Below are 26,101 nucleotides of genomic sequence, written 5' to 3'. Positions count from 1 at the left end.
GTAACTCTCGCACTGCAAAGTCTATTACCGCAAACACGGTAAACGGTAACGCAAACACGGTAACGATATGCTAAAACTGCCTAATAACGTAAATAAATAATCTAAATTCGGAGAGTTAGCATTGCCAGCAGGGAAAAAAACGCTCACGATACCGAAGCAGCATAATGAGCGCGCGGAGGGGCCTCGGCAGAAGCGAATTGAGCGACTTTTGTCCTCATAGGCATAGGGTGTTAACAGATAAAAATTCGCCCGCTGTCACACCCGTCCCACCCAAACGGGAAGTTAAAAAAAGATTGATTGATTGATTCATCATGAAATTTAACGTGCCGTTGCTACACAGACAATAGGACGCCCGCCGTAGTGTAGCGCTTGATGAATTTCAACCATTCAGGTATCTTTTAACTCGCGCCAAAATCTCGAACTCACAGGCGTTTTCTATTTTCGTCTACATCAGAAAAGCAGCTAGGAACCCGCGTCCTTGGGCTTATCAGCACAACGCCTTAGCCCCTGGGCAAACGCGGCGGGAGGGTTAAAAAAAAAAAACATGCAGGCTAAGATAGCCAAGCCAAGCTTTCCAAATTCAAAATATCTGATTGAATCACCCAAATGTGGCTGCCATGAATTTTTCGCTCCGCCTTACAAATGACAGGAAGCTGTCTGACCGCTGGCTGATCATCGCAGACAGCTGCCAAGCGCATGCAAAGGACTACAAAACGCGCTGCGGCTGTGTGATACAAGTGTTTATTCACAGAAGTTTATGGCAATAGCAGAGCGGATGCAAGAAAATAAACAATATCATACAAGTCTGTGTTACTTGCTAACATAAAACACAACAGTTGGCCTCTACATATTGCATGAAAAACAGAACTGCTATTCACTAGGCTTTCAAATATCCGGGGCAGGTTTTCAAATATCCGGCAGGTTTTCAAATATCTGGGGTATGGCACCGACGTGGAGCTTGGGCTTCTCGCGCTGCAGAAGAACAGATTGTCCACTTATGTTGAACTCATCGGCTCGAATAATGTCCGTGGGGTCGAAATGTTTCTCGCACACACGAGCGGCCTTCGACTCGAAGCTGAAAGCGTCCGTCTCCTGTCGTGGAATGGCTCGCTTCCACCTGTCGCGTTGTTCGCGGTCGTTTGGGAGGCAGAACAACGAAGCTTTTTCCGTCGTACTCCGATAGCCAGAGCGGCAACCAGGTACGCAGCACGTCAGAGGCATGGTAGTTCACATAATTTGCCCTTTGTGATGAGTGTACAAAGCTCCAGCACACAAAAAATAACACCAGCAAGCTCACGCTTCAATGCACTGCAAATGCGGCCGCCGCCGTCTAAGCCGCCTTCACAAGACCCGTAGCGCTACTGCCCGGGAGCTTTGATCCCCATATGAGGCTCTCCCATAGCGCGATGGAGAAGTTTCGTCACCAGAAAAGTATTGAAGGACTCTGCTACCGCCTATCCGTTAATCTACACTTGTAATAACTGGCGACGAGGATGAAAGAAAATTTCATGTAAGTCTTCGTTCCCGCACCGCTCTGCCATCTGTTCACAATGCCAAGTTTCGGCAACCTCGAGCTGTTCAAGGAGAAAGGAGACGACTGGCCCTGTTACGTGGAGCGGCTCCAAGCATTTTTTCTGGCGTATGATGTCGCCCCAGACAAGCGTACTGCCGTGCTCATCAGCTGCTGCGGGCAGAAAACGTATGCTTTGCTTCGCGATTTGGTCAAGCCCGCCAAGCCCAGTGACAAGACGCTGGACGAGATTCTTCAAGTTCTTGGAAGCCATTATTGTCCCAAGCTCTCTGCCGTCGTGCAGCATTTTCATTTCAACTAGCGCGTTCACGCGGAAGGGGAATCAGTCAGCAATTTTACCGCAGCAGTAAAAAACCTGTCCGAGCACTGCAACTTCAGGGCTGAACTCGAAAACATGCTCCGCGACCGCGTCGTGTGTGGCATAAACAAAGTGGATGTCCAAACTAGACTTCTGGAAAAGCCGGACCTCACCTTTGACGACGCCATGCAGACCGCTCTGGCAATGGAAACAGCAAAAAGTTACACAGGTGAGATAGCGAAAGCGAACACAAGCAGCGCTTTCTCGACTCACCGTGTCTCGTCAGGATCTGGGGGCATCACCTGCTACCGCTGTGGGGACGGACATCTTGCATCAAAATGCAAGCATGTGAAGACAATCTGCAGTTACTGCCACAAACGAGGTCATTTGGCAAAGGTGTGCAATTCGAGACGAAGGGACAGCCAAGCCCAAAGCAACAGCCCTACCAAGGCACGTTCGTTCTTGTCTTGCAGTTCACCGTCGTCGAGTAACCGCCATCGTGTTAATACTGTACACAAGCAGAACGCCGCTACCACTTCATCTTGCGAAGTTCTGACGCGCCGCCTCCGCCTTTCACTGTCAGTGTTGACCTTTGCGGCAAGCCGCTCCGCATGGAAGTGGACACAGGGGCAAGTGTCTCTAATGGCTAAGTCGCGTCTTCTTCAGCTTTTGCCTTCGGTTCCTGTGCAGCCATCGGAAGTGCTTCTGCGAAGCTATTCCGGAGAACTAAAAAAGCTTCAGGGCGAGGCTGACGTCAGTGTGAAGTTTCATGGCAAGGAGGCTGACCTATCTATTTTTCTGACTGGAGACGGATCGCCCACTCTTCTCGGACACAACTGGATGCGTGAGCTGGGCATCGGCGTCTCCAAAGTTGAAGTGTACATCCACGCACTTTCCGACGTCAAAGACCTAGTCCAAGACTACGCCGAAGTGTTTGAAGAAGGTTTCGGTACATTCAAAGGTGCTAAAGCTTGTCTACATGTTCCTTCAGATGCGCCGCCTCGGTTCTTCAAGCCACGTCCACTGCCATATATATGCCTTGACAGATGGAGTAACTCAAGAAATCCATAGACTAAGAAAAGATTCCATTCTTGTTCCAGTCAAGACAGCAAAATGGGCTGCACCTATTGTTCCTGTGACCAAAAGGGATGGACGCGTCAGAATCTGTGGAGACATTGGTGTCACCATAAACCCAGTGGCAACAGTGGAGCAGTACCCGATTCCGAAAATCGAAGGCCTGTGGACTGTGCTTGCTGGAGGTGAGAAATTCACAAAATTGGATTTGCGAGATGCGTACCAGCAAGTTGTCCTTGACAAGGCCTCTAGGGAGTACGCCCACATTTCGTCGCATATGGGTCATTTCAGTACACCCGGTTGCCTTTTGGCGTCTCATCTGCTCCTGCCATATTTCAGCGCGAAATGGAGAACTTGTTCAGAAGACTGCCCCATGTAGCAGTCTATCTTGATGACATTCTTGTGACTGACGCAAATTATGCTGAGCTCCTTCGCAACCTTCATGCTGTGCTTAGCAAGCTTCAGGAATCTGGCCTCAAGCTAAAACTTGAAAAATGCCAATTCTTTGTACCACAAGTTGAGTATCTTGGGCACATCATAAGCAAGGAAGGCCTTTCCCCGAATGTTGACAAGGTAGCAGCCATTCTACATGCTCCTGTGCCTCAGGATGCAAGGAACTTCAGAGTTTCTTGGGACTTGTAAACTTCTACAGGCGCTTCTTACCCAATCTTTCGTCACTCCTTCGTCCCCTGCACGTGCTTCCTTCTGAAGCGAAGAAGTGGGAGTGGAGACATGAACAACAAGATGCATTCAATGCCTGCAAGCACTTAGTGACATCAGCTCCAGTTCTTGTGCATTTCAACCCTGCCAGGCCTGTTTGCCTCAGCTGTGACGCATCGCCTTATGGTATAGGTGCAGTTCTGGTGCACAAAGATGCTGATGGAGGGGAACATCCAATCTTCGTCGCCAGTTGTTACAAGTGTAGATTAACGGATGGCCAGGCGGTAGTGACTATCGTGAACAGTAGGCCATCAGGAGTGCGAAGAACACGAGAACATGTTGAGCCCTTTGCCCAGAACGAACTGTGTTTTATTGTTTCCGAAATGGCCACCCTATTTGCAGTGCCAGGCTTGCACAGCTCAACACAACTATCAGCGCCGCATCAGGGCGCTGCATTCGAGCCAACATTGTTACAGACATGTTTTTAGATATGTCGGCGACTACCTGGTGTTTTTCAGTCAAACTTGCAGCTGAGCGAGTTGGTTCATATTTCAAAGTAAACTGGTGTGCACAAAGAAAGACAAGGACACATAAAAGATGGGGCAGGGATGCATCACATTTCCTTCAACCCCCACAAACTTAAACAAAATAGCGAGCAGGCACGATTTGCCGATGATGTTCTCCGCCCTGCGTAAGCTGGCTGGGCTTTGTCCCAGAATCTCCTCTGGCGAGACGAAATTCAGCGGTTGCAAAAACAAGCATGCTTTTGCGTAAGTCAAATGTGCCCACTGGCATTGTCTATGAAATACTGCTGTCTTCTGGGAAATCTTACATAGGCCATATAGGGTGTAGCGTGAACAACCGTGCAAGGGAACGTGAGCTTTCACTAAGAAATAACGGGAACGCGCATTTTCTCGTGCATTGCTAAGCTTGCACGTACTCACCGATTTTCAAAGAGATTAAAATTTCAGGTAGGAGCGGTGATATTACAGCCTGCGAACTGATGGAAGCCCTTAATATCTGTGCAAGAGGCTATGCTTGTGTTAGCGACACATAAATATCGTCATTTGATAGTGGGCGTAATTTTCTGCGCGGCTTCTTGTAAGCTGTTTGGTTTTGACCATATGTCCACGTGACTATTTACTTTCGTGAGTATATATTTGATGGGTGAGGAATAATAAAATTCAGTTCAAAGTTTGCGCTTGTCCCAATTCCATTCTTTTTGTCTCCTTATCTTTGCTTGCGCAGACCAGTTTACGTCGGTGTCTGTCGATGGCATCAATATTACAGGGTCTATGATCTGGGTCTGGAGTACGTTTGAGTAAAGGGAAAAATGTCTGTGCTCTACTTTTGAAGTCCCAAGAGATGATGTCTTGCACTTCTTAGATTTTTGATTACATTTCTAGAGTAATCATGCTTGCTGGTATTATTCCCCCCCCCCCCCCTTTCGTAAAACCACATTTAACTTATCGTTCTTCTCATTCAAAACTTGTAAAGAATCCACCGTCTTGTCTTAAAGACAAATGCGGCTTTAAAGAAGTCCTATGAGTTTTTTATGGCATGTTGACAGATTGAAAGAGGCTGGTTTCCTATGCCTGATCCTTGCCTCCACTTCACAGCGATTGTTTCATCATTTGCAAGGGAACAAAAAGAGGCGACCTTCATGCTGCGATTTGGTCCTCAGATAGGCAAAAACAGTTCATCTTTACCGCATGTCTGCACTCAGTCTCTCATAGCTTGAAGAAGGTTGCCAGTCATGATGACACATTTGTTTTTCGTGCTGGCAAAAAGCTAGAAAGCGCGTGGGTGAGAGTTGACAAAAGAGTGAATAAATGGCAGGCCACTGTCAACGCTGAAAGTTGGTCTATAAAGCACTCTAAGCGTTTCCCTGACTGTGCGAGTGGAGTGGTGTACTCCACCCCTCTGTTGTGCAATGGTAACCATACATTGGGCAGAGCAGGTGCTGTCTCATCGTTGTCCGTCTAAGCAACTACGCTGGTTATCTGAAAGATTCACCATATACGCATTTTCCCTTCCATTGCAGGCAGTGTTGCTGTGCAGCCGAGCTAAGCACCGCTGAAGCACTTGAAATCATAAGAGCAAGAGACAGGTGCGTGAGCCAGCCTTTAATCGCTCTCACAAGTGCTGAAATTTCATTTCTACAGCATTTGTGATTACGTGCTTGGTGGGGGTTGATGAGATTTTCAGTGCCTTCTTTTGTGCTTACATATGCCAGGTTTTTTCCATTAAACTTTCAGTTGTTAGCGTTGGTGCTGTGCACTTCTTCGCGTTTTCGTGTTTTTTTTTTTTTGCCCTGGTCGTGATGAGATGACCTAATTACACGCAAGAAAAGTATGTGGCCCAAGCGATAAAAATTAAGGCGCTGAGAGGGTCCTGCCAATTCGATCTATCTGGTGCAGCATTAAAGTCACCAGACGTCTTGATTTACGCAAGACATATTCCAGTTTTATGGCTGGAGTCTTGCTGTCCTATCAATCTGCTCGTGGGAAAGAAATTTGCCCCACTTTTCCCAAAAAGCCATCTCGCAGTCTTGGTCAAATAGGCCAACCACCAGATATACAAAGCAAAGACCATTCTTTCAACACAAAATACCCAAAGAAGTGTCTACAGCCAATCATACGTATTTCACAGAGTCGCATGGCTCATTCAAAACAGAGAGAACAAAATAATAAATTGTAGGTTCTTTTTAACTAAGATTGATTGAGACCAAAGATGGAAACCTTACATTAAGATGAATCATACATTGGCTGTTAGGTTTTTTGATGTGCTGTCTGTTATTTTTTTTTTTTTTGCACTTTCTGAGAAAGGACAATGTTGTTTTTTAAACAGCCAGCCTGCGTACTTCTCTTCGAACTTTACTTATAACTACATTTAACCAGAAAAATGTATTTATCAAGCCAAAGTCAAGATTAGCCCCAAGGCTCGTTTGCCAATATTCACACTGGATTCACATTTCTTGGCATGCGTGGCTCTTGTTTTCACACTGCCAACATCAAGTGCTAAAGTCTTTCTGTTTAGTCAGCAAGGGTACATCAGCGAAAATAAAATATTGTTGAAGAAGACACACCCTATATTTCTGTATTTCAAGTCTTTCGCGGGGAACCAGGCGGCGCACACCGCGGCTTGAGATTATGCACGCCGAGCCATCTCCGACATGCTGGGAACATGTACCGACGGCTGTCACGATGAGCATGAGCGCATACCGAAGAAATACGCAGACATTTTGGCACACTACAGGAAGCAGAGAAAGCGGTACCCATCGGCACATAAAGAGTTTGAGTAGGGAACAAGCAGTGATATAGAGAAGACTACAAGTCGGAACTTACCCGCACGGAACATTGATGCACGCATTGTATCGAGGGGCCTTCAGGCGGGCCTGCAAGTTTTTCCCTCCAGACACGAGCAACACTCTGCACTACGTGGTGCTGGAGTGTCACAACAATCTGGACATACCACCGTCATCACCGCTAAGTGCAAACGCAAATGAAGAGAAAGAAACGGATCCAGAGCAAGTATTCGAAGACCGGTGGGAGGCTTTGCTGGTGATGCAAGACCCTGACAACCAGCTACGATTGGTGAGCCAGGCTCGGGTGGTGCCAGCGAGCCATGGCTACCTGGACTGAGGAGGCCACCCACCTTAGGGCTGAAGTACGAAGGGCTCAGTTTGAATAAAGTTAATTTCTTCTTCTCCTTCTTCTTGGTCGGCGTCCTGTCTTGTTCTGTCTACAATGCCATTATTTCTTTGTCTATGCTGGCAAAGAGAAAACCAGAAGAACAATTAAAAAACGCTACATGGTTATGGTGCAGCTATGATATTGTTAGTGGGTCTAATCCATAGTAAAGGAGGAGCACCTGCAACAGCAGCAGAAGTCGAAGAAGGAGAAGAACGACATGGAGTACTGGCCAACACTCACCGTCCAGCTCATAGTAAACAAGCTTTTCTTACAAACCCCAGAACAGAGTGGTGGAGGTGCGGGGATTCCGCCAGCTTCAACAGAAGACATGTTGCCGGGAACTCCAACTCCTATGTCAGCGGCCCCACCGCAGCTCTACAAGAAGCCACCCTGCTTTGCAGGGACTGCCGCTGAGGAGGTTGACGAGTGGTTAAAGCAGTATAAAAGGGTGAGCAAACTTAACGGCTGGGACTCAGCAGCACAGCTGTCACACCTGGTACTCTCGCTCACCAACACTGCTCTACTGTGGTACGAAAACTACAAAGACGCGCTCCCGACATGGGTCATATCTAAAGAGGAGTTGAAAAAGTGCTTTAAGGATCCAATTACAGACCCTGTCACAAGGGCCCAGCTCACCAGTGAGACATGTATTATGTACATCAAAGAGATTCTGAAGCAGTGCAGACTCGTGAACCCAAGCATGTCCGAAGAAGATAAGGTAGGGCATCTGAAAGGCATAGTCGAAGACGTATACCGATTTCTAATTGCCAAAGAAAACAACATCTATGTCCAGTAATGCAACGCACTGCCGCACTTCCGCACGTTTTAAGCACTTAAATTGCGTTGCATAGCACCCAAATTTGATCGCCTGTCTAACGTACCAACAATGGCCAGCATCAACGCTAGTCCACCATTTGACTTTGAGTGAACGATACAGAAGATTGTACGGGAGGACCTGCTCTGCTGCCACGAAATCAGCCATTTTGGAGGAGATGATTCCAGAGGCAATGAGCCCAAACTATCTCTTGTGTCATGGTAACCATCCGTTTACGTCGCAAACTTGGACAATTACAAAGCCGTGCCCTAGCCAGAACCCGCAGGCCAACCTCACTTCAACAACGAGAGGCCCTGCCTCAACACTTATTTGACGCCACTTTTCCATTGAACGTATTTCGAGGGTATACAGAGATCATGCTGATTAAGACTAATATCCAGTGCTCGCTGACGGAAGTGAAGGGTTTCAGCTGCATCGGGCATTTCCGCATTATTCCCATATGTGCTATAGCTGTGGTCTCACAGGTCGCATCTCCAGATTTCGCAACCGTCAACGGCTGCTATTCCGACAGAAGCCCTCACCAGAATTCTACCAAACTAATTCTGGGCACTTCGCCATGTCATGGCCAATCCGTATGCTCGCAAGTCGTCGGCTCTGTCAGGGCAACGCCTCCTAGAAAAATTATGCCTGGAACGGGAGCCGCGAACGTGCCGCCCTACCCTCGGATTTTACCCTCCCCCTCCGGTACGGAAACACATGTGGCAGTCGCCCCCTGCCCCCTGCGAACACAGCAATGCTCTCATAGTTGCCTCCGAGCAGCTGTGATGCCACGTGACAGAGGGGTACGGTAATGTTATGTGACAGAGCGGTACAGAGGCAAGCGGTCCCACGCGGTGGACGGTCGCAACACGCGGTAGGAGGCATGGCCTCCAAGATTTTGTGCTGGCAGCAAGCTCTCAATTGAAGAGAGAGCCACGTTCGATGCATAGTTTTTCTAATCGTTGGTCAAGGTATCTTACGGAGCCCATCGCTAGCCTCTGACCACAGTTTAAGGCCTCCTCATGCCCCACGTGCTCTGCGTTCTCCGTCACCACGGCATCGCCTTCCATCTACACCTTTGGAAACCTAGGTAGTGCGACCGATGGGGGGTGAGGTCGCTGGATACTGTACGTTCCCAAATGATACACCTCCACAGCCACCATACTTAAAAACAATGCTCATGTGCGTGTGGATGGTGCGCCTACTATGGCTCTTGTGGATACTGGGGCTACGATTTCGGTAATGAGCCTTAGTTTCAAGGCTCTACTGGGACGAAAAGTTACGTTGGAGCAATACGCTGATGTTTCGTAGCATTAGTGGTGACACGTTGCGCCCAGTTGCTGTTTGTGATGTAGAAAAAAGGACGAGCCGCCATCCCCATAGCGAAGCCCAACCTCGACCTCTTCTTTATTGGAACACACTAATCTCATCCTAATGATCATAGTGGTGCTCGTCGTCATTCACACAATACTCAACATCCTCAGCGCCCCCACATTGGCACTTTATCATAAATACTAACACATATGCGGGTTCCAAATGCACACCAATTGTTCGACAGTATTCCTAAGGGTTCCCAATCATGCCTTATGGAGCCATCCGGGTCTCCTCTTGCAACTGATCTTCCATCGATGCTTCCGACGCTTGTGCCATGTCCATGATTTTGAACAAGCCAACCTTGATGGACTTGCGTTTTCGATAATCGGTTTTCTATGGCACGAACATCCATTGTGCAGTCTCTTCCATGAGGTTCTTGATGTTTTAGTCTTGGGTGCGTTCAGCTTGGATGCTTCATATATCTGCGTCCGCCCTGCTCCTTGCCGCTTTCTTTGTCACTGTGATACTGTATGAGCATTTTGCCCTTTCCAAGTGAGGGGCTGTACGATCAACAATTTTCTCCACCTTTTCCTTAGTAATTTACAAGATGGGCAGCACTCATGAGAAGGGCGGAGGACAGGCCTTTGATCCATGGTCTTTCTTGTAAGTCTTCTCACGTTATGAATAGACTTGATTTGCTTCCACCAGGCACTTGCGCGCACGGCAGTGAAAACTTCGTAACACCTGAATCTGTAGTCTTCGGCGAGCACTCATTCTGTAAATTGGCCGGACTGCCCTCAGTATTTCCAAAAGCTTCACGTGGTTCTGTTGCAACAACTTCTTCCCCCAAATCTGTGATCATCGGCTAGCACTCATTTTGTAAATTGGGGGATCGCCTTTGGTAGTCCCAAAGGCTTCACGTGGTTCCGTCGGAGCAACTGCTTCCTTTAGCACGTACAATTGAGTTGTTATTGCCTTGTCAATAGTTTCATAAGTAGGGCATGCTGACGAGAGTTCTGAAGTCGTGGAACAGGTCTCTTGCCTTTGATGTTGCTTTTCCGTGCTCATCTTTGAGATTGTACTTTCTGTAGTGGAAATTCTTGACTGTCTGCTTTTAGTTTGTTGCAGTATTTGCGAGAAGTCGACTCATTTAGCTTCTGTGCGGCATGATTCATGCTGAAGAAGCATTGGCTAGATGGTGGTGCCATAGACGAAAAAAGTGTTTTCGCTTCTACTTCTGCCTTAATCTGTTGTCCTATTGTCTCTAAACAAGCCTGCTGCTACTTTAATATGTCGGCGATCTTGTATTCTGCTCTGACCTTTGCTAGAATCATCTGGCGCTCATAAACGTGAGCTTCCTTCATCTCCTCTTCCAAATGATCTATGTCAACTGTGGTTTCAACGTCCTTATCGATTTCACTGAGAAGCTCATACTGTTCAGTCAAAATTGGGTGAATATTGCACAACTCACATTGTTGGACGATTCAATAGCCAAAGGTGTTCGATGTCTGCGATGACCTGGGTGACGGCCTTGTGTGTTCACTCCGCCTTTCGTAGAGAGCCTCCATGATCCAGTCCAGTGCTGTAAATGGGAGAAATCACTGGCAGGCCGAGTCAAGAGGCCAAGTCGAAGTCAACACGACATCCATCGCAGGAGGTTCGCACAACGAAGAGGCCAGCATCGTCGAGATGTCCTGCTTCACGATCTGGGTCACTGGTAGGGTGAGGCCTCGCACATCAGCTTTACCCACGACGGCTTCAAAAAAGTCCTTGAGGGTACCACTGCGATTGAAATTCGTGAATCCCGCTCTGTCTTAGAACCGAAGGTTCTTCCTCCCAGGTTTCATGGCAACAAAATGATGTGGAGAAAAGAACAAGCTGCCGTCCTCATGGCGAAACCCACCCTCAGCCTCTTCTTTATTGAAACACACTAATACTATCCTAATGATGATAGTGGTGCTCGTCGTATTTCACACAATATTCAACACTTTGCCCTGCTGACGTTTCTTTATGTGGGAAAGTATTCAGTACTGATTTTGTCGTTGTTCCTCGATCTATGCACAATGTTATTTTGGGAGTAGATTTCTTGAGAGAGTATGGTATGAATCTTGACTGCCGGGGAGCTGTCAGTACTCGACGAAGTTATGCCAGGACTCGTGGAGAGATCGCCCCACCACCAAAAGAGTTCCTTTTGTGTAGTTGAGGATGTCGTCATTCCCCCTTCCCTCCCCTCCAATCTATATTACTATCTGCGTCCCAGTCATTGCTCCGGGAATACTACTATATTTGATTGCTTCGTGTCAGTCGTGGAAGGACGTAGCGAGTTATGGACGATGAACTACACGGGCCAGTCCATACTTCTATCGCCTGGCATGAAGCTCGTGTTATTCAAAGCAGAAATGTCGACATTTCTGGCTGCACTCGACGATGCTGTAAACGAGTCCCTTCATCCCTGCCCTTTGAGCTCGAAGCTACTGCAGATTATGGAAAGCAAAGCCCTCAGCACGACCGAGCACCAGGAGTTACTGTATATTTTATCGAAGCATGCACAGGTGTTCGACTTTTCGCAAAACAACAATCCCACTATTCTAACGTCTCGAGTCCACCATCGTATAAATACAGGGTCAGCGATTCAGGGCACCTTATATGACAGAAACCATACCAGGTGTCACCTGACGAATGTCAGATAATTGGCAAGCAAGTTGAAGAAATGCTACAGAAAGGAGTAATCCAGGAGTCAACGAGTCCTTAGGCTGCACCTGTCATTTTCATCAAAAAAAAAAAAAAGAGGGGAGATGGCGATTTTGAGTAGATTACCGGTAGATTACCGGAGGATGAAGAGGATAACTAAGAAAGATGTTTACCTACTCCCACGTATAGACGATGCTTCAGACAGTCTTTATTCGGCTCTTTACTTTCTTCTGTCTACCTGAGATCCGGCTACTGGCAAATCACGATGCATGACAAACACAAAAAAGCCACTGTAACACTTGTTCAGTTTTTTTATTTAACATTACGCCAATTGACTTGTGTAACACTCCCGCCGTCTTCGAATGCTTCATGGACACCATTCTACGAGATTTAAAATAGGAGATATGCGTGTGCTATCTCGACGAAGTTATCATCTTTGGTCACACCTTTGACGAGCACAACATGCATTTTGACACTGTCCTTAGCTGCATACAGAAGGCTTGTCTTATGGTGAACTCTTAAGATTGCCATTTCAGTGAACCCCAAGCTTTGGTGTTGGGACATCTCATGGACAAAGATAACGTCAGGCCTGACCCTACAACCATAGAGGCTGTTGAAGCATTTGAGCCACCTCCATCCACTAAAGAACTTTGCGACTTTCTGGGGCTATGTCCCTACTTCAAGCGATTCATTCCTTGCTTCGCTGACGTGGCTTATCCTTCGACAAGCTTCCAGCACAAGAACACTGAATTCCAGTGCGCGCCCGATTGTTCTGCTTCCTATCGACAACTGAAGTTTCTGCTGGCGAACAGCCAACTTCAATCCCTCAGTGCCAACAGAGGTCCACACAGATGCGAATGGTGTAGGTCTTCATGCTATTCTTGTTTAGTGCATCAACAACAGAAAACACGTCAGTGCCTATGCGAGCCAGTCGTTAAGCAAATAAGAACAGAACTACACAATTACTGAACAGGAATGTCTAACCATTATTTTCGCTGTGCAGCCGTATCGGTCGTACCTGTGTGGGCGCGAGTTCACTATCATCACCGACCATCCCTCTCTATGCTGGATCGTCAATTTTCGTGACCCTTTGGGACGCCTTGCACGATGGGCCTTACGTTCACAAGAATACAGCTTCACCATCTTCTACAAGAGTGGGCGAAGGCATGCTGTTGGAGACTGCTTTTCCACGATGCCTCTCCGTGCAATGAAGTGTGAAGCTGAGAATTTCGACCATTTAATTGCAACCGTACACTGGGATTTTCCATATATCGCAGCCTTCGCAAAAAAACAGCATGAGGATGCCTGTTTAGAGCCACTTTGTTGCAAAAAGAGTCAACAGCGTGCCGTTTTCGTGCTCAAAATGGGTTGCTGTATAAGATAAATTTCTCTGCAACAGGTGCACAGTTTTTTCTCCTGGTGCCAAAGACCGAAGTCATACATATAGCATGTTTGAAGCCCTTTTGCTCAGCGACGTTCCAATTAACTTCTGGCCCGGTGGGCAGCGCTTCATCTGCAAGAGGAGCAATGTTAGCGGGTCTAATCCATAGCGAAGGAAAAGAACTGACAACAGCAACGAAAATTAAAGAAGGAGAAGACTGAAGTGGAGTACAGGCCAACGCTCCAGCTCAGTGTTCAGCTCATTGTAAATAAATCTTAGATGATGATATGTGGAGCTTTGTGGTCCAAGGACCATTCAATGGCCAAAGAGCGCCAGGTCATGGGACTAGAAATGTGAACTTCGATATTGGCGGCCAATTTGCGTTATGTGGCTTGATGAAGTAAAGTTTTTTTTTGTTTGTCTATCCCATGAATGCTGCCAATAATCCCTGAGCTTTTGTTTAATGAAGGGTTTGAGGTCAAGTGCAGGAACAGATATAGATGTATTGATGGTGGCCTTCTTGTGGGCGGAAACAGCGAGCTCATCTGCTAACATGTTCCCTTAAAGGGCCACTCACCAGGCCCCATACCAAACGTTCGTTAGACCGGGCAAGTGGTTGGGTGTCCAATGAGTAGCATTCTGCCACAAATGTTTTATGAATCGGTTCATTAAGAGCTGAGAAAACTGTTTTTTTTTTTTTTTAAGCAGCACGAAACATGGATGAGAGGAGGCGAGCTCGAAACCCTTGCAGCTCCTCTGCGTAGTCTTCACAAGCCAAATCTCTGCCCTACCCTCTCCAGCATCCGACCAAGAGGTCACGTGCACATGACGTGCCCGAACAAGCCCTACCCCCGTGCACACGAGATCTACAGCCTGTTTCTGCGAGATGATTTGGAAATAGCTGCAATTGACAACTGTTCTTCGAGTAACCTTCCGGTAACTTATGAAGTTCCCTAAGGAAGTGTTCTTGGACCTTTATTATTTAACATATATATATTAACGACATCATTGACTGTATTTCTGAACCTGTTCAGATAAAGTTATTCACATATGACTGCTTACTCTTTAACCAAATCACCTGCCATCAAGATCAAGTCACCTTAAACTCCAGCCTTCAAAATATTTTAACATGGTGCAAGTGCTGGCATATACAGCTTAATATTGATAAAACAGTATTTATGAAAATCACTAAAAAAATTTATAAATTTTCATTCACTTATAATCTTGCATCCATGCTACTTAAAGAGTTTAGTGAATATAAGTACTTAGGTGTTATAATAAGTAATTATCTCAGTTGGAGTTCCCATATCTCTTATCTTTGCAACTCGGCTTTCAAAAAACTCTGCTTCCTCAGACACAAATTAAAACACGCTCCTGCCAAGACCCGTCTAACTGCCTATACTTCCCTTGTCCGTCGTGTAGAATCGCACACTATCAGCAGCTATCGTGTGGGATCCTTACACTAAAGCTAATATTAATGCACTAGAAAGGATCCAATGTAAAGCAGTAAGATTTATCTTTTCAAAATGTTGTACCGGTGACTCTCCTAGTATCTTAATGGCCCAACACAACATTCAGTCCTTACAAATAAGAAGAAAAATTCACAGGCTTAAATTTCTGTTCCTGCTGGATAACAATAAGTTGTCTCTTTCTCCTGAACCTTATATTAAGCCTCTCATTGCTCGCCCAACAAGACATCGCCACTCTGCCACATTAACGCCTTACAATGCCAAAACCAACATATTCAAGTATTCCTTTTTCCCTAGAACAGTAGTAGACTGGAACAGCGTACCTCTTAGTGTACTCAGCAACACTGACTCTATCGCATCCATTACATCTTAAACCTAGTCTTGCACAGATAGCCTTGTACATTGATTAGGTAGTTATGTATTCATTATACTTTCATTCTGTATGTTATTTTTCATTGTTTCACATATTTCAGTGCTTGTTTTTTTGTTTGAAGATTCATTTTGTTGTCAGTATATTATCATTGATACCTGCACACTTTTTATTGTTTGTTTGTATCTTCCCCCTCCTGTCTGGGCCTTTTCAAGGCCTGCAGTATTCTTAAATAAATAAACAAACAAATAGATAAATAAGTAAATAAAAATCCTGGCTTAGACACAGTAGAATAGATGAGCGCAATGAGTGCGCGAACACATAGGAGCATTCCACGGCTGTCCTCTGCTTGATGTGCTGACCGCGGGGACATGAACGCACGCGAAACGCTGGCACATTAGCCCCGTATCTCGTTGCAATTCACGGGGAAAAAAAAAGAACGCTCACATTCCCTTATTGCGTCTCATTATTTATCTAGAGATTTATTCATCTCTTTAAGCAACAAATACATAAACTACGCATGTTGAGTTAAATAATTTTCACCATGTCACTGCGACTGTTGGCAACGTCAGAGCACAGTCGTATACGTAGAGGACCAACGTCACTGCATTGCTGTGTACGTAGGGCCATTCATACGTGCACGTCATGCCCTCATTCTCTAGGCGCGCGCCCGCGCAAGGCAGTGGGAGCAGCATTCATCTTGAAATTTGACTCATTTCCGCGGCATGTAGTATTGCAAATTTTGGAAGACGTTATCGTGTACGCTCTATCTACACATTGCGCTTACCAGCTCAAAATTGTCGAACCTGGTGAGTGGGCCTTTAAATCTCGTGATCTCCTGGCACAAAACAGAGTATGACAGACTGCTGTTGTGCATAGATCATGCATAGAAGTGAGTAGACAGAGACAAGGATAGGGTTCGTGCGTTTTTTAATGGATTTCAGGGCTGTTACTATGCTTAGAGAGTCAGTATATATTACAGCTTTTGGCAGTTTCACTTCTTTGATATGTTTGATGGCCGATAATATCGCGTATGCCTCTGCAGAGAAGATGCTCGTATTGGGATGCAACAAACCTACATCGGAAAAAGATGGACCAACTGCAGTGTAGAACACAGAAGCACGAGTCTTTGAGGCATCGGTAAAAAATTCCGGACATGAATATATATGATGCACTTCAAGAAAGTGTATATAAATATGTGCAATAGGCGCGATTTTAGTACCTTCAACGAAGGACATATCACAATCTATGAGCTGCCACAGCCATCGCGGGGCATATACACCGGGAGCAGCCAAACGGTGTTCAAAACATGGCAAACCTATTTCTTCGACTAGACTCCTCACATGAAGTGCGTAGGGCTGGCTGTCTCATGGCAGGGCAGTTTTCAAATAGAACAGAACTGGACAAGTCATTGATAGTGGGGTGTACAGGGTGTTGGTTTCATTTTAAAAAGTATAGAAAAGATAGGTAGGATCTCTAGAGATGTAGTGACCACTCGTACGATTCAACATACAGGCTTTCTACGGGGCTAGTTAGAAAAGCACCTGTAGAAGGACGAATTCTAAGATGGTAAACAGGGTCGAGCATCTTCAGGGCAGTTGCTGTTGAAGACTAGTATATTATTGCTCTGTAATGAAGCGGCCTACATATCAGGCTTTTGTGTAGATTAATGAGACACTTCTTGTCACTACCCCATGGAGTGCGTGACAATATTTCCAAAATATTTATGGTTTTCAGGCACTTGTTTTTTAGGAGCTTAATATGTGCTGTGAATGTTAGTTTGCTGTCTAATATTAGGCCTACGAGCTTATGCTCACTTTCAACAGACAGACGTTGACCATGCGGGTGAGCATTCGGATCAGGATGAAAGCCTCTCAATCTCTAGTAAAAGACACAAGTACTCTTTTATGAGTTGAGTTTAAACACATTTTCATTGGCCCATTTCGAAACCTTGTTTAAACCCAACTGAACCTGCCATTCACACATTGAAAGATTGCATAATTTAAAGCCAACCTGTATGTCATCGACGTATATGCGATAAAATATATTTCATGGAATGGACATGCGCAAGGAGTTTATTTTGATTATAAAAAGTGTAGAACTCGATACACCTCCTTGGGACACTCCTGTCTCCTGCACAAATGCTCGTGACAGAACAGTGCCACTCTAACACGAAATGTCCGACTAAACAGATAACTTTCAATGATAGAGAACATTCTGCTGCGCACACCTAAATGTGACAGGTCTCCGAGTATGCTGAAGCGCCACGTAGTGTTGTAGGCTTTCTCCATGTCGAGGAACACAGAAAAAAAATGGTTATGAACGAAAGCCTCAGATTTATGCCTCGATACAGATAAGGTGGTCCGTGGTGGATTTTCCTTCTTTAAACTCGCACTAGCGTGGATCCAGTAGACTGTTTGTTTCAAGGAAGTGTATCAGTCTTCTATTTATAATATTTTCGAATACCTTGCACAAACAACTGGTAAGAGTAATAGGCCTGTAATTGCAGAAGACTAAGGATGGGTCGTTGCCCTGTTTTAGAATCAAAAGAATAATGGCTCCTTTCCAGGCAGTGAGGATCTCACCAGCACACCAAATAGCACTATACAGAAAAAGGAGGGCATTTCGAGTTACAGAGGGCAGATGTTTTAGCATTTCATATATGACTCGGTCAGAGCCTAGAGCGGATTTATTGCAGCAACTTGGCAATGCCTGCAGCTCAGCTGAATGAAAGGGTTCATTGTATGCCTCCTGTTTTGTGGATTTACGCTCTAGTTTCTGCTTTTCTGTTTTTGTTTTATATCATTGGAAGGCTTCAGAATAGTGGGACGAGCTCGATACCTGTTCTAAGTAGGCGCCTAGGAAGTTCGGCTGGTCTTCCAAGTTGTCACCTTGTGTGTTTACTAGAGAGAGTGAACGTGGTTGTTTTTTTGTTACCCTGCTAACCATGTTCCAGACTTTGCCTCGTGTGTAGACGAATTGATGCAGCGTAGGACTTTCCACTGAAGTAGAGACACAAGTGATGGAGATACTGTGTTTAGGTCTATGGAGAAACAGGTATTGTTAGCGAAATTATAATAGGTTGGTTCTTTTCGATTCAAAGACACGTGCTGGACGAGAGAAGGAACTGTTCAATCAGTTGACCTCACGCGTCGCAGTGAGAGTCACCCCATAGCCGGCTATGTGCATTCAAGTCTCCAAGGAGAAGGTAAGGTTCAGGAAGTTCATCAATTGAAAATTGGAAATCATGTTTTAGTAGCTGATAGTTTGTAGGAATGTATATAGTGAAAATTGTGATCAGTTTGTCGAAAAGGATAGTTTGAACAGCCACTGCCTCAAGGGATGTTTAGAGTTGTGTGTGCATGTGATCCCTTGATTGCCTATAATGGCTACACCTCCGGATGATGTCATGGCGTCATCACGGTCATTCAGAAAAATGATGTAGTTGTGTAGAAAGTTGGTGTGTCTGAGTTTTAAGTGCATTTTTTGTACACACAGCACTTTGGGTTAGTGTTTGTGTAAAAGTTCTTGAACATTGTCAAGGTTCTTCAGAAGGCCCGTGACGTTCCACTGTATAATTTGAGTGTTCGTGGTGAAAGCAAAGCAGTGCCGTGTGTACAAAAAGTCAGTGGCTGTTTAGGCTGTAAGATTGAATTCAAATAACTGGCCTTCACTGGGCCCCATGGTCTGACTTTTCATTTTCCTGGCATGCTTCAAGGAGCCCCGCCGCTCTTTCAGTACCAAAGGTACCGTCATATCCATTGCCTCCTTGAAGGCACTGGATGCCCGCACGTGCGAGCTCGTGGTTCGAATTCTGGGCCTTGCCTGGTGAGGCGAGGCCTTGATACCTGAGGACTCTGTAGTCTCCGATCTCTGTTCGCAAGTAGGCAGAGTAGGCTGTACTACAGCCGCCTTGGGGGCAGATTGCACAACCGCCGGCTCGGTACGCGATGGCCGAAGGAGTGGCGAGGGCTGGTGCACCGGTGCCACCTGACACGCCGCATCAGCATATGTTGGGCCATAGAATGGCGAGACTCTTTTTCTCGCTTTAAAGAAAAAATGTTTTCTTTCCCCTTCAGTGTTATCTCCTTTTCTTTGTTCCATTACAGACAGGAACGTGAACATGCAGCATGGTTTCGGTCACAGTTTACAAAGTGCGGCTGTTCATTGCAGTTCTCAGACGTGTGGCCAAGACTCCACATTGAACACAAGTCTTGCGACCACAATATCTTTTAGAGCCGTGGCCATACCTCTGACATTGGAAACAACGACACAGATTAGGTATGTAAGGCCTGAGAGAAGTCTTCGTGTACCCTGTTTGAATAGTTTCTGGCAGATGACTGGAAGCAAACATGAGTATTCGGTGTTTTGTTGGTATTTCCTTGTTGTTTCTTCTAATGATAATCCTTTGTACATTGGTCACATTTCGGCTTTTCTACCCCTCCAAGAGTTCAGTTTCCATCAAATCCAGTAAGTCTGCGTCAGATACCACTCCTCGAGTTGTGTTCATTGATCTGTGTGGTGTTACAGTGATCGGTATGCCACCAAAAGATGAGAGACCGTCTAGCTTTTCAAACTGCTTTTTCACCCCAGCTTCGAGGAGGAGGTCTCCGCTAGCCTTTTTGGTTACCTCATATCAGCCCTGAGAGTTTCGGTAAGATACCTGGCAACTACGAAAGGAGAGACAGCCCTGGCTTGCTTTGCAGTTTTTCACAGTGGATGACATGAAAGTGAGAGAATGTTTTTATTGGCCTGCTCAAAAAGTTTATGTTATCGGTGCGTACCCGCTTCAAGCCGGTACGATCGGTAAGTAGGGGAAATGCTCTATGCATGCTGGACTTATTTTTTTTCAGCAGTGTTGGCCGCCACCCACTATGGAGCCCATCAAGGGGACGCTGCAAGTTTGCGGATGCTGAAGGCTTGCAGACGTCAGCTGTATGACACTGCCATAACCCAATGCCCCTAGACCAAGGTCGAGGATTTGCATAGGGTTAACCCTTGCCGCCAGAAAAATTGAAAGTAAACAAAAGGGAGAACTAGATAGAAACGATAAAAAGAAGTGAGAAAGATGAAGATGTAAGGAGAGAAAGATGGGAAAAGGCAACTGCCGATTTCCCCCGTGTGGGTCAGCCCAAGGAGGCCGTCCACGTGAAGCCGGGGTCAAAGGGGTGTGTTGCCTCTTCCTTAAAGGTCCCCGGCGAGGGCCAACCCCCAGGATCCCCTTTTCCGCGGACACGTCAAAGCCACGCATGGCTAGGCGTGGGAGGGAGTCAAACCCCCCCCCCCCCCCCCGTTAGCTCGGGTCCATGGTGTGGCTACACACCAAACACCTACTTGCGCAGATGCCCCAGCAGGGGTAAATGAACCTTTCTTACAAACAGTGATGCCACCGAGGTTTTCTGATATGGAGCAATTTTTGAAGCAGCGAAATTTTCCTTTTGGAGCACTTTGGATCATCAAATATTTGTTTTGGAGCACATTGGAGCAGCAAAACTTTCATTTTGGAGAACTTTGGAGCCACAAATTTTTCCATTTTAGAGCCCTTTAGAGCATCAAAATTTTCCATTTTGGAGCAATCTGGAGCAGCTAACTTCACATCCTGGAGGACAAGCAAGTCGCATTTATATTCATGGGCATGAACAATTATTTCGGGGCTCTTGTCTCCTGTGAAGAGAAAGAAATATTTCCATTCATTTCAATTTCATTAAGCCAGTCATCTTAGGAGCTCTCCATATTTTAGTTGATGATGCAAAAATAATGGCATCACTATGCTGGCCAATCTGAAAAAAACTTGTTCAGTGATTATTCTCCTAGCAAATAAACAGTATACTGGTTCAATAAAATTGTACTTCATGAAGCAACATTTTATACACCTATGTGGTTATAAATATATATGGTAGACAAACTCTGTGACGTACAACACTAGAGACACAGAGTCGCAACTGCATTTCCCTTAGACGACTCCAAGGATATAGAAAGCTTCTTTTTCTTCACAACCGATTATACTGCTGGGCTTAACATGATGTCATTTAGCTAGTCTCATAAAGGAAACCTCCTCCGGTACTCATCTCTCTGCGCTGGAACTACACAAATCAACAAACTTCGTTTTCCCTTCGCAGTGTGTAATGTGGCTAGGGCAATCTGTCTATACTTCAAAATCCCCCTGTAGGGTTCTAGAAAGCAATGTATAAAGAAAAAAAAACTTCACAGGGCACCTTATGCATACGCCTAAGACGACTCGAAGGCAAGAGCCATTTTGTCGTTATTGCGATAGCAATTACAAGGACAATCTCGACCAGTTTTCGCTATTGCCAGGGGCATAAGTAAAAATTTTTTATTATTTTTTTCGGGTAGGGGAGGTTGGGGGGAGTGCACTTTGATCTGAGAGTGGGAGGGCACGCAAATGGCAACATTGAGCTCTATATATGCCATGGCAAAAAAATATTTCGGGGGAGGGGGGCACGTTCCCGATGTGCCCCCCCCCCCCCCCCCTCTGGATATGCCACTGGCCGTCGCCGTCATGTTTTGTGTAATATCCCAATCGATTACATCCCCCCCCCCCCCCCCCGCATCGTCTGTTTTACAAGTGGGCAAAAGCACGCGAGCAGGGGTGACGAATGTAGCTAAAGCAGAGATAAAAAAGTCACAGTTTTGCCACAAGAGCGAAGCAATAAAAGCAATAGCAACAAATTGGAATGTAATGCGGAGAACGGAAAGCAGATCAAAACGTGCAGTGCGCTGCTCACGCACAAATGATGCACGAAAACAGCATATAGGATAAGAGCGAACTAACAACTTTTACCACTCAATGCTCAACGCCCTGTTTAAACAAAAACGACACATGAAACGTAGTCACAAGTTCAGATGTGTGCGAACTAACAAGTTTGTTATACTTCGATGTGTAGGAAAAGCGCGTACTTTTCGGAAACAGGGCCCGTGCAGCCAGCGAAGTGACCTTTGTGTTGGGCCCAGCAACTAAGGCAATCGTTCTGATGAAAGCCAAAGGCACATGACTCTCCCCACCGAAGAATAAGATGAACTGTCGGTTTGATCACTGGCACTCGCAATAATTCAGCTGGCATTAAATGCGGCTGTTATAACCTTCTATCTTGGCTCTCAATGCGAACAGACTGTTGGTATCGCATTCATTGCTAAGAGCCTAAGTGAAACTAACAAATAGTATCTTTTAGACATGACGTCGCATAGCTCAGATGAACGCTGGCTAAAGGGACCATGATCACTGCAATGGCCGAAGTAGTTTTTGCATTGTCAGTTACCTAAATGCAAAGCAGAGGTTATAGTAGCACAGATGGTTTACGAACATGTCTCATTAGGCCTCGAGATGATGCGCTCGCGAATGTGCCCTTCAAGCGACGCAGTTTCCGCCCCCTCCCCTTTTCACACCCCCCCCCCAAACACGAAGCAATAAATGCAATGACGTGATGTTTAATTTTTTTAACCATCAGCTATTGACCTGGGCCTTCAGACCCCCGTGTCACCAGCGATAGCCGCCTTATTGAAAGCTGCGCATGTTAGAACTGAATTCCGGCTGCTCCTACAAGGAAGCATGCTTTTAATAATGAGATGACAGTAAAAAAAGCATGCAAAAATTTTGAATACAGGCCCTAGCAATCTTGAGTTCGAAATGGCAGGGTGTTTTAGGAGCTTTTACCGCAACAGCGAATACAAGCGCAGAAGTGCTGGTGGAACGAATTACGAAAATGAACTTTTGAACGAAGATCTATGAATAAAGTATATTAAAGAAAAAGTGTCAACCCATTTCCACCCCAAGCATGTGTTCTTCTGTGGACGCGAAACGCGGGAAATCAGATCACGATATCAAGAAGTCCACTGATGAATCGCTGCCACAGTTTCGCGCACTAATTGGACTAGACGTCACGAGCCTCTGCGAAAAGTGTGTTTCACCGTTAGGCAGACTTGCACAACAAAAGTTGCGTCGGCATCAAACATCGCATCGTGGATTACTTAAGATGCACGCGTTGATTCAGCGGAATAATTCTAGGCAAGCGATTGTGACTATCGTGGCCCCGAGAACAAGATGCACATCTTTTGATGCCAGTGTATGGCTATTGCCGGTGACAGACGCTTAAAAATCCGAATGTGGCACAGTTTGGCACAATTTTCATGGATACTATCAAGATGGCGTAGTAAATCTGATTTGGTGCACTTTGGCACCGTTGGCGCAAGTGTGGGATCACTGTACAAACCTCGTAACAATATTATACCCCTGTCACTTGGCACAAGTAATGTCATCCACAGCGAACGACATTCAAAACCAATGTCATTGCGATACTGCATTCTGTGTCCACATGGCTATGTGAAATGACATTCGCAATTGATGTAAACATTTATCGGCAGGTGGCTATAATACCGAAAAGTTATAAATCACGCATTTAATTTACATAACATTGTCTGGATGGTTCGAAATATACTGCCACGTGAAGAAACAGCATTAGTAGAAAAAAAAAAAGAATCCTCATACATATCCAAAGCAAGACTAGCTTAAAGCCTCAAGCCTCTCACAACTTGCAGTCGACAATATTTGGAACTGTGACAGCGTTCATGACTTTGCGGCTGCAATGGAATACCGATTTGTGCAAATGAACGTTAATTTCTCTCGAGCTGCTGCGAATAAAGCACCAGAACCAATTGAAGCACCTCAAGCTTGCTATTAAAAAAGATCGCAGGCGAGATATTTGAGGCCTTGCCTACATGACAATTTGTTTACATTAGCTGCTTTTTTTGGCTTCGACATTGTCAAAGATTAAAAATTAGTTTGCAAACACTCTGTGAACTGGTGCCTAACATGTGCGTGCGTATTCTGTGACTAGCTAGTCTAATGCTGCGACGCTGCACCGAAACAACAGTGGGCATGAGTAAACATGGCTGACAAGAGGTGCTAAAGCCCCAAGTCATAGACTGGAAAAAAAAATATAGCTGCACATGTCGCTTCAACCTTCCCATTGCACGATAAAAAGTTACCAAAAAGTAAACAGCAACCCTTAAAGGTGCATTCAGACGACGGACCGAATCCCGATGTGGCGGGACGGATGGCGCGTCACGTGACCTCACATCAGCGATTCCCCTCGTCCACGCGGCTCCCGGTCGGATGAACCCAACTTGTTTCTCACATCGGGATTCTGGCGGGGGAGAGCCGGTACTTCAGCGGAATAGCTTGGGGTCGGTGGCAACCAGTACACTTTTCGTCTGCTCGCGGCATGTCCTCCATGGCTCGCGGACAGCTGCATGACTGGTCGGTCGGCATCATCTACGCTTGAGCATTGTTTACTTAGTTTCCGGAGACTTTGTTCTCGGGTGATTAAATATGCAGAAATCACTTTTGGTGGTTCGGGAAATGTCGCCGCCGTCGCTTAACACGCGAGATTCTTAGCCGTCATGGTAGTGAAATATTCCAACTTCTGCAAACGGCGACGTGCCGCTTTAAAAAAAAAAGGGTGGGAGACACGTTTAGAAGTTCTACAAGTGGGGAATAATGTAGTTGAAAGAATATCCTGCTAGCAACTCCCTTTTCTCCTGAAAGAATAACACTACTTGTTCATTTGTCACAACACGACAGACATCACAGCCAAGCTTCACTTCTTGCGGGCATCCATGTTGAATACTCTCAAACCGGTCTGCTGCCAGCGGGCGCAGGTAAGCGCCGAATCTGCTGTCGAGGGTAATCCGGCTGTTTTCCCCTAGGACACCGTCCGTCGTGTGGATGCGCCTGCAAGCGGACCATCCGCGGATTAGGTGTCCGCGTCCACGACAAATCCGGATTCGGTCCGTCGTCTGAATGCACCATAATAAACATCTCAGCATCATTCACACTTGCTTGAAGGTGTCGATTTTGTAATCTCTTGTCAAGCACCTGTTGACCAGAGTACACGTCGCGCTTCCATGAGTTCGGTGAACACATTCAACGGGTGAATGTCATTCACTATGCAGCAATAAAAATGACATTAATGCTTCATATCATTCGCAGTAGATGACATCACAGGTGCTGAGTAACAGGAGTATTAAAAAGTAAACTCTTCTTTTTGAGCTATGTGACATGTTCCTTTTTACATCATTCTATAAACCCCCCTCCTCCCGTTTCACTTCGGGGTTTGCAGAATATGGTCACTTTATGCAAAATACAACGGGGTCCTGCGGATGAGGAAACTGACATGAACAACAAGCTCAGCGTGTTGTCTGATTTCTGAGAGCACTCACCACTGACCATGTACTGTTCAAACTTGTAGCCCCAGAAAGACATACGGTCACGACGAGGGTCGGCTGCATCCTCGAGACGCCGCCTCCGCTCCGCATCCGTCTCGAAGGCGCACAGGTAAATGCTGCCACGAAAACGGCAGGCAGCCAGCAGCCAGTCCTCACGTGCCTCATATGCTGTGCACGCAAGTCGCGTCAGCAGACCCCGATAGCAAACAAAGTCCGTGTGGAGGCTGCATGAAGTACGCACCACATAAGACAGCACGGAGGAAGAAAGAAAAAAAAAAAGAGATGAAAAAAGTGCCAAAGTCTGCTATTCAACTTCTTGTTTTGCTCATACAAAAATACATAAACCAAGTAGACAATTAGGTCAGAAAAAGTGCCTAAAGCTCAGTACCATCGTAGTACTGCACAAAAGCCTACTTGTACCTGTTTTACCAATAGGCACGCGGTGAGGCAAGTACCCAGAAATGACCAAGTGCCAGGTGAAGAGAATTACTCTACCCTCACAAAACCAGTAAGTCTCTGGTCAGCACTGGGTGTCAAACCCAGTACCTCCCACACTAGAGGC

At 46.0% G+C, this 26,101-nt stretch overlaps 1 protein-coding gene across 1 annotated transcript in view; it reads right to left on the bottom strand.

Annotated features, from left to right (window-relative positions):
• LOC119173585 (decapping and exoribonuclease protein) overlaps positions 1-26,101 on the bottom strand; it is a 224,770-nt gene that overhangs the window by 129,047 nt on the left and 69,622 nt on the right. Inside the window, exon 2 of the mRNA XM_037424391.2 lies at positions 25,534-25,763. Coding sequence (XP_037280288.1) covers positions 25,534-25,763 — 230 coding nt within the window. The remainder of the gene's footprint in view (positions 1-25,533; positions 25,764-26,101) is intronic.

Source organism: Rhipicephalus microplus, chromosome 5 (assembly GCF_043290135.1).
Source record: "Rhipicephalus microplus isolate Deutch F79 chromosome 5, USDA_Rmic, whole genome shotgun sequence".
NCBI classification, from domain to species: Eukaryota; Metazoa; Arthropoda; class Arachnida; order Ixodida; family Ixodidae; genus Rhipicephalus; species Rhipicephalus microplus.
Note: the sequence above shows the minus strand (reverse complement) of the source record. Positions and strands in the feature narration are given on the sequence as shown.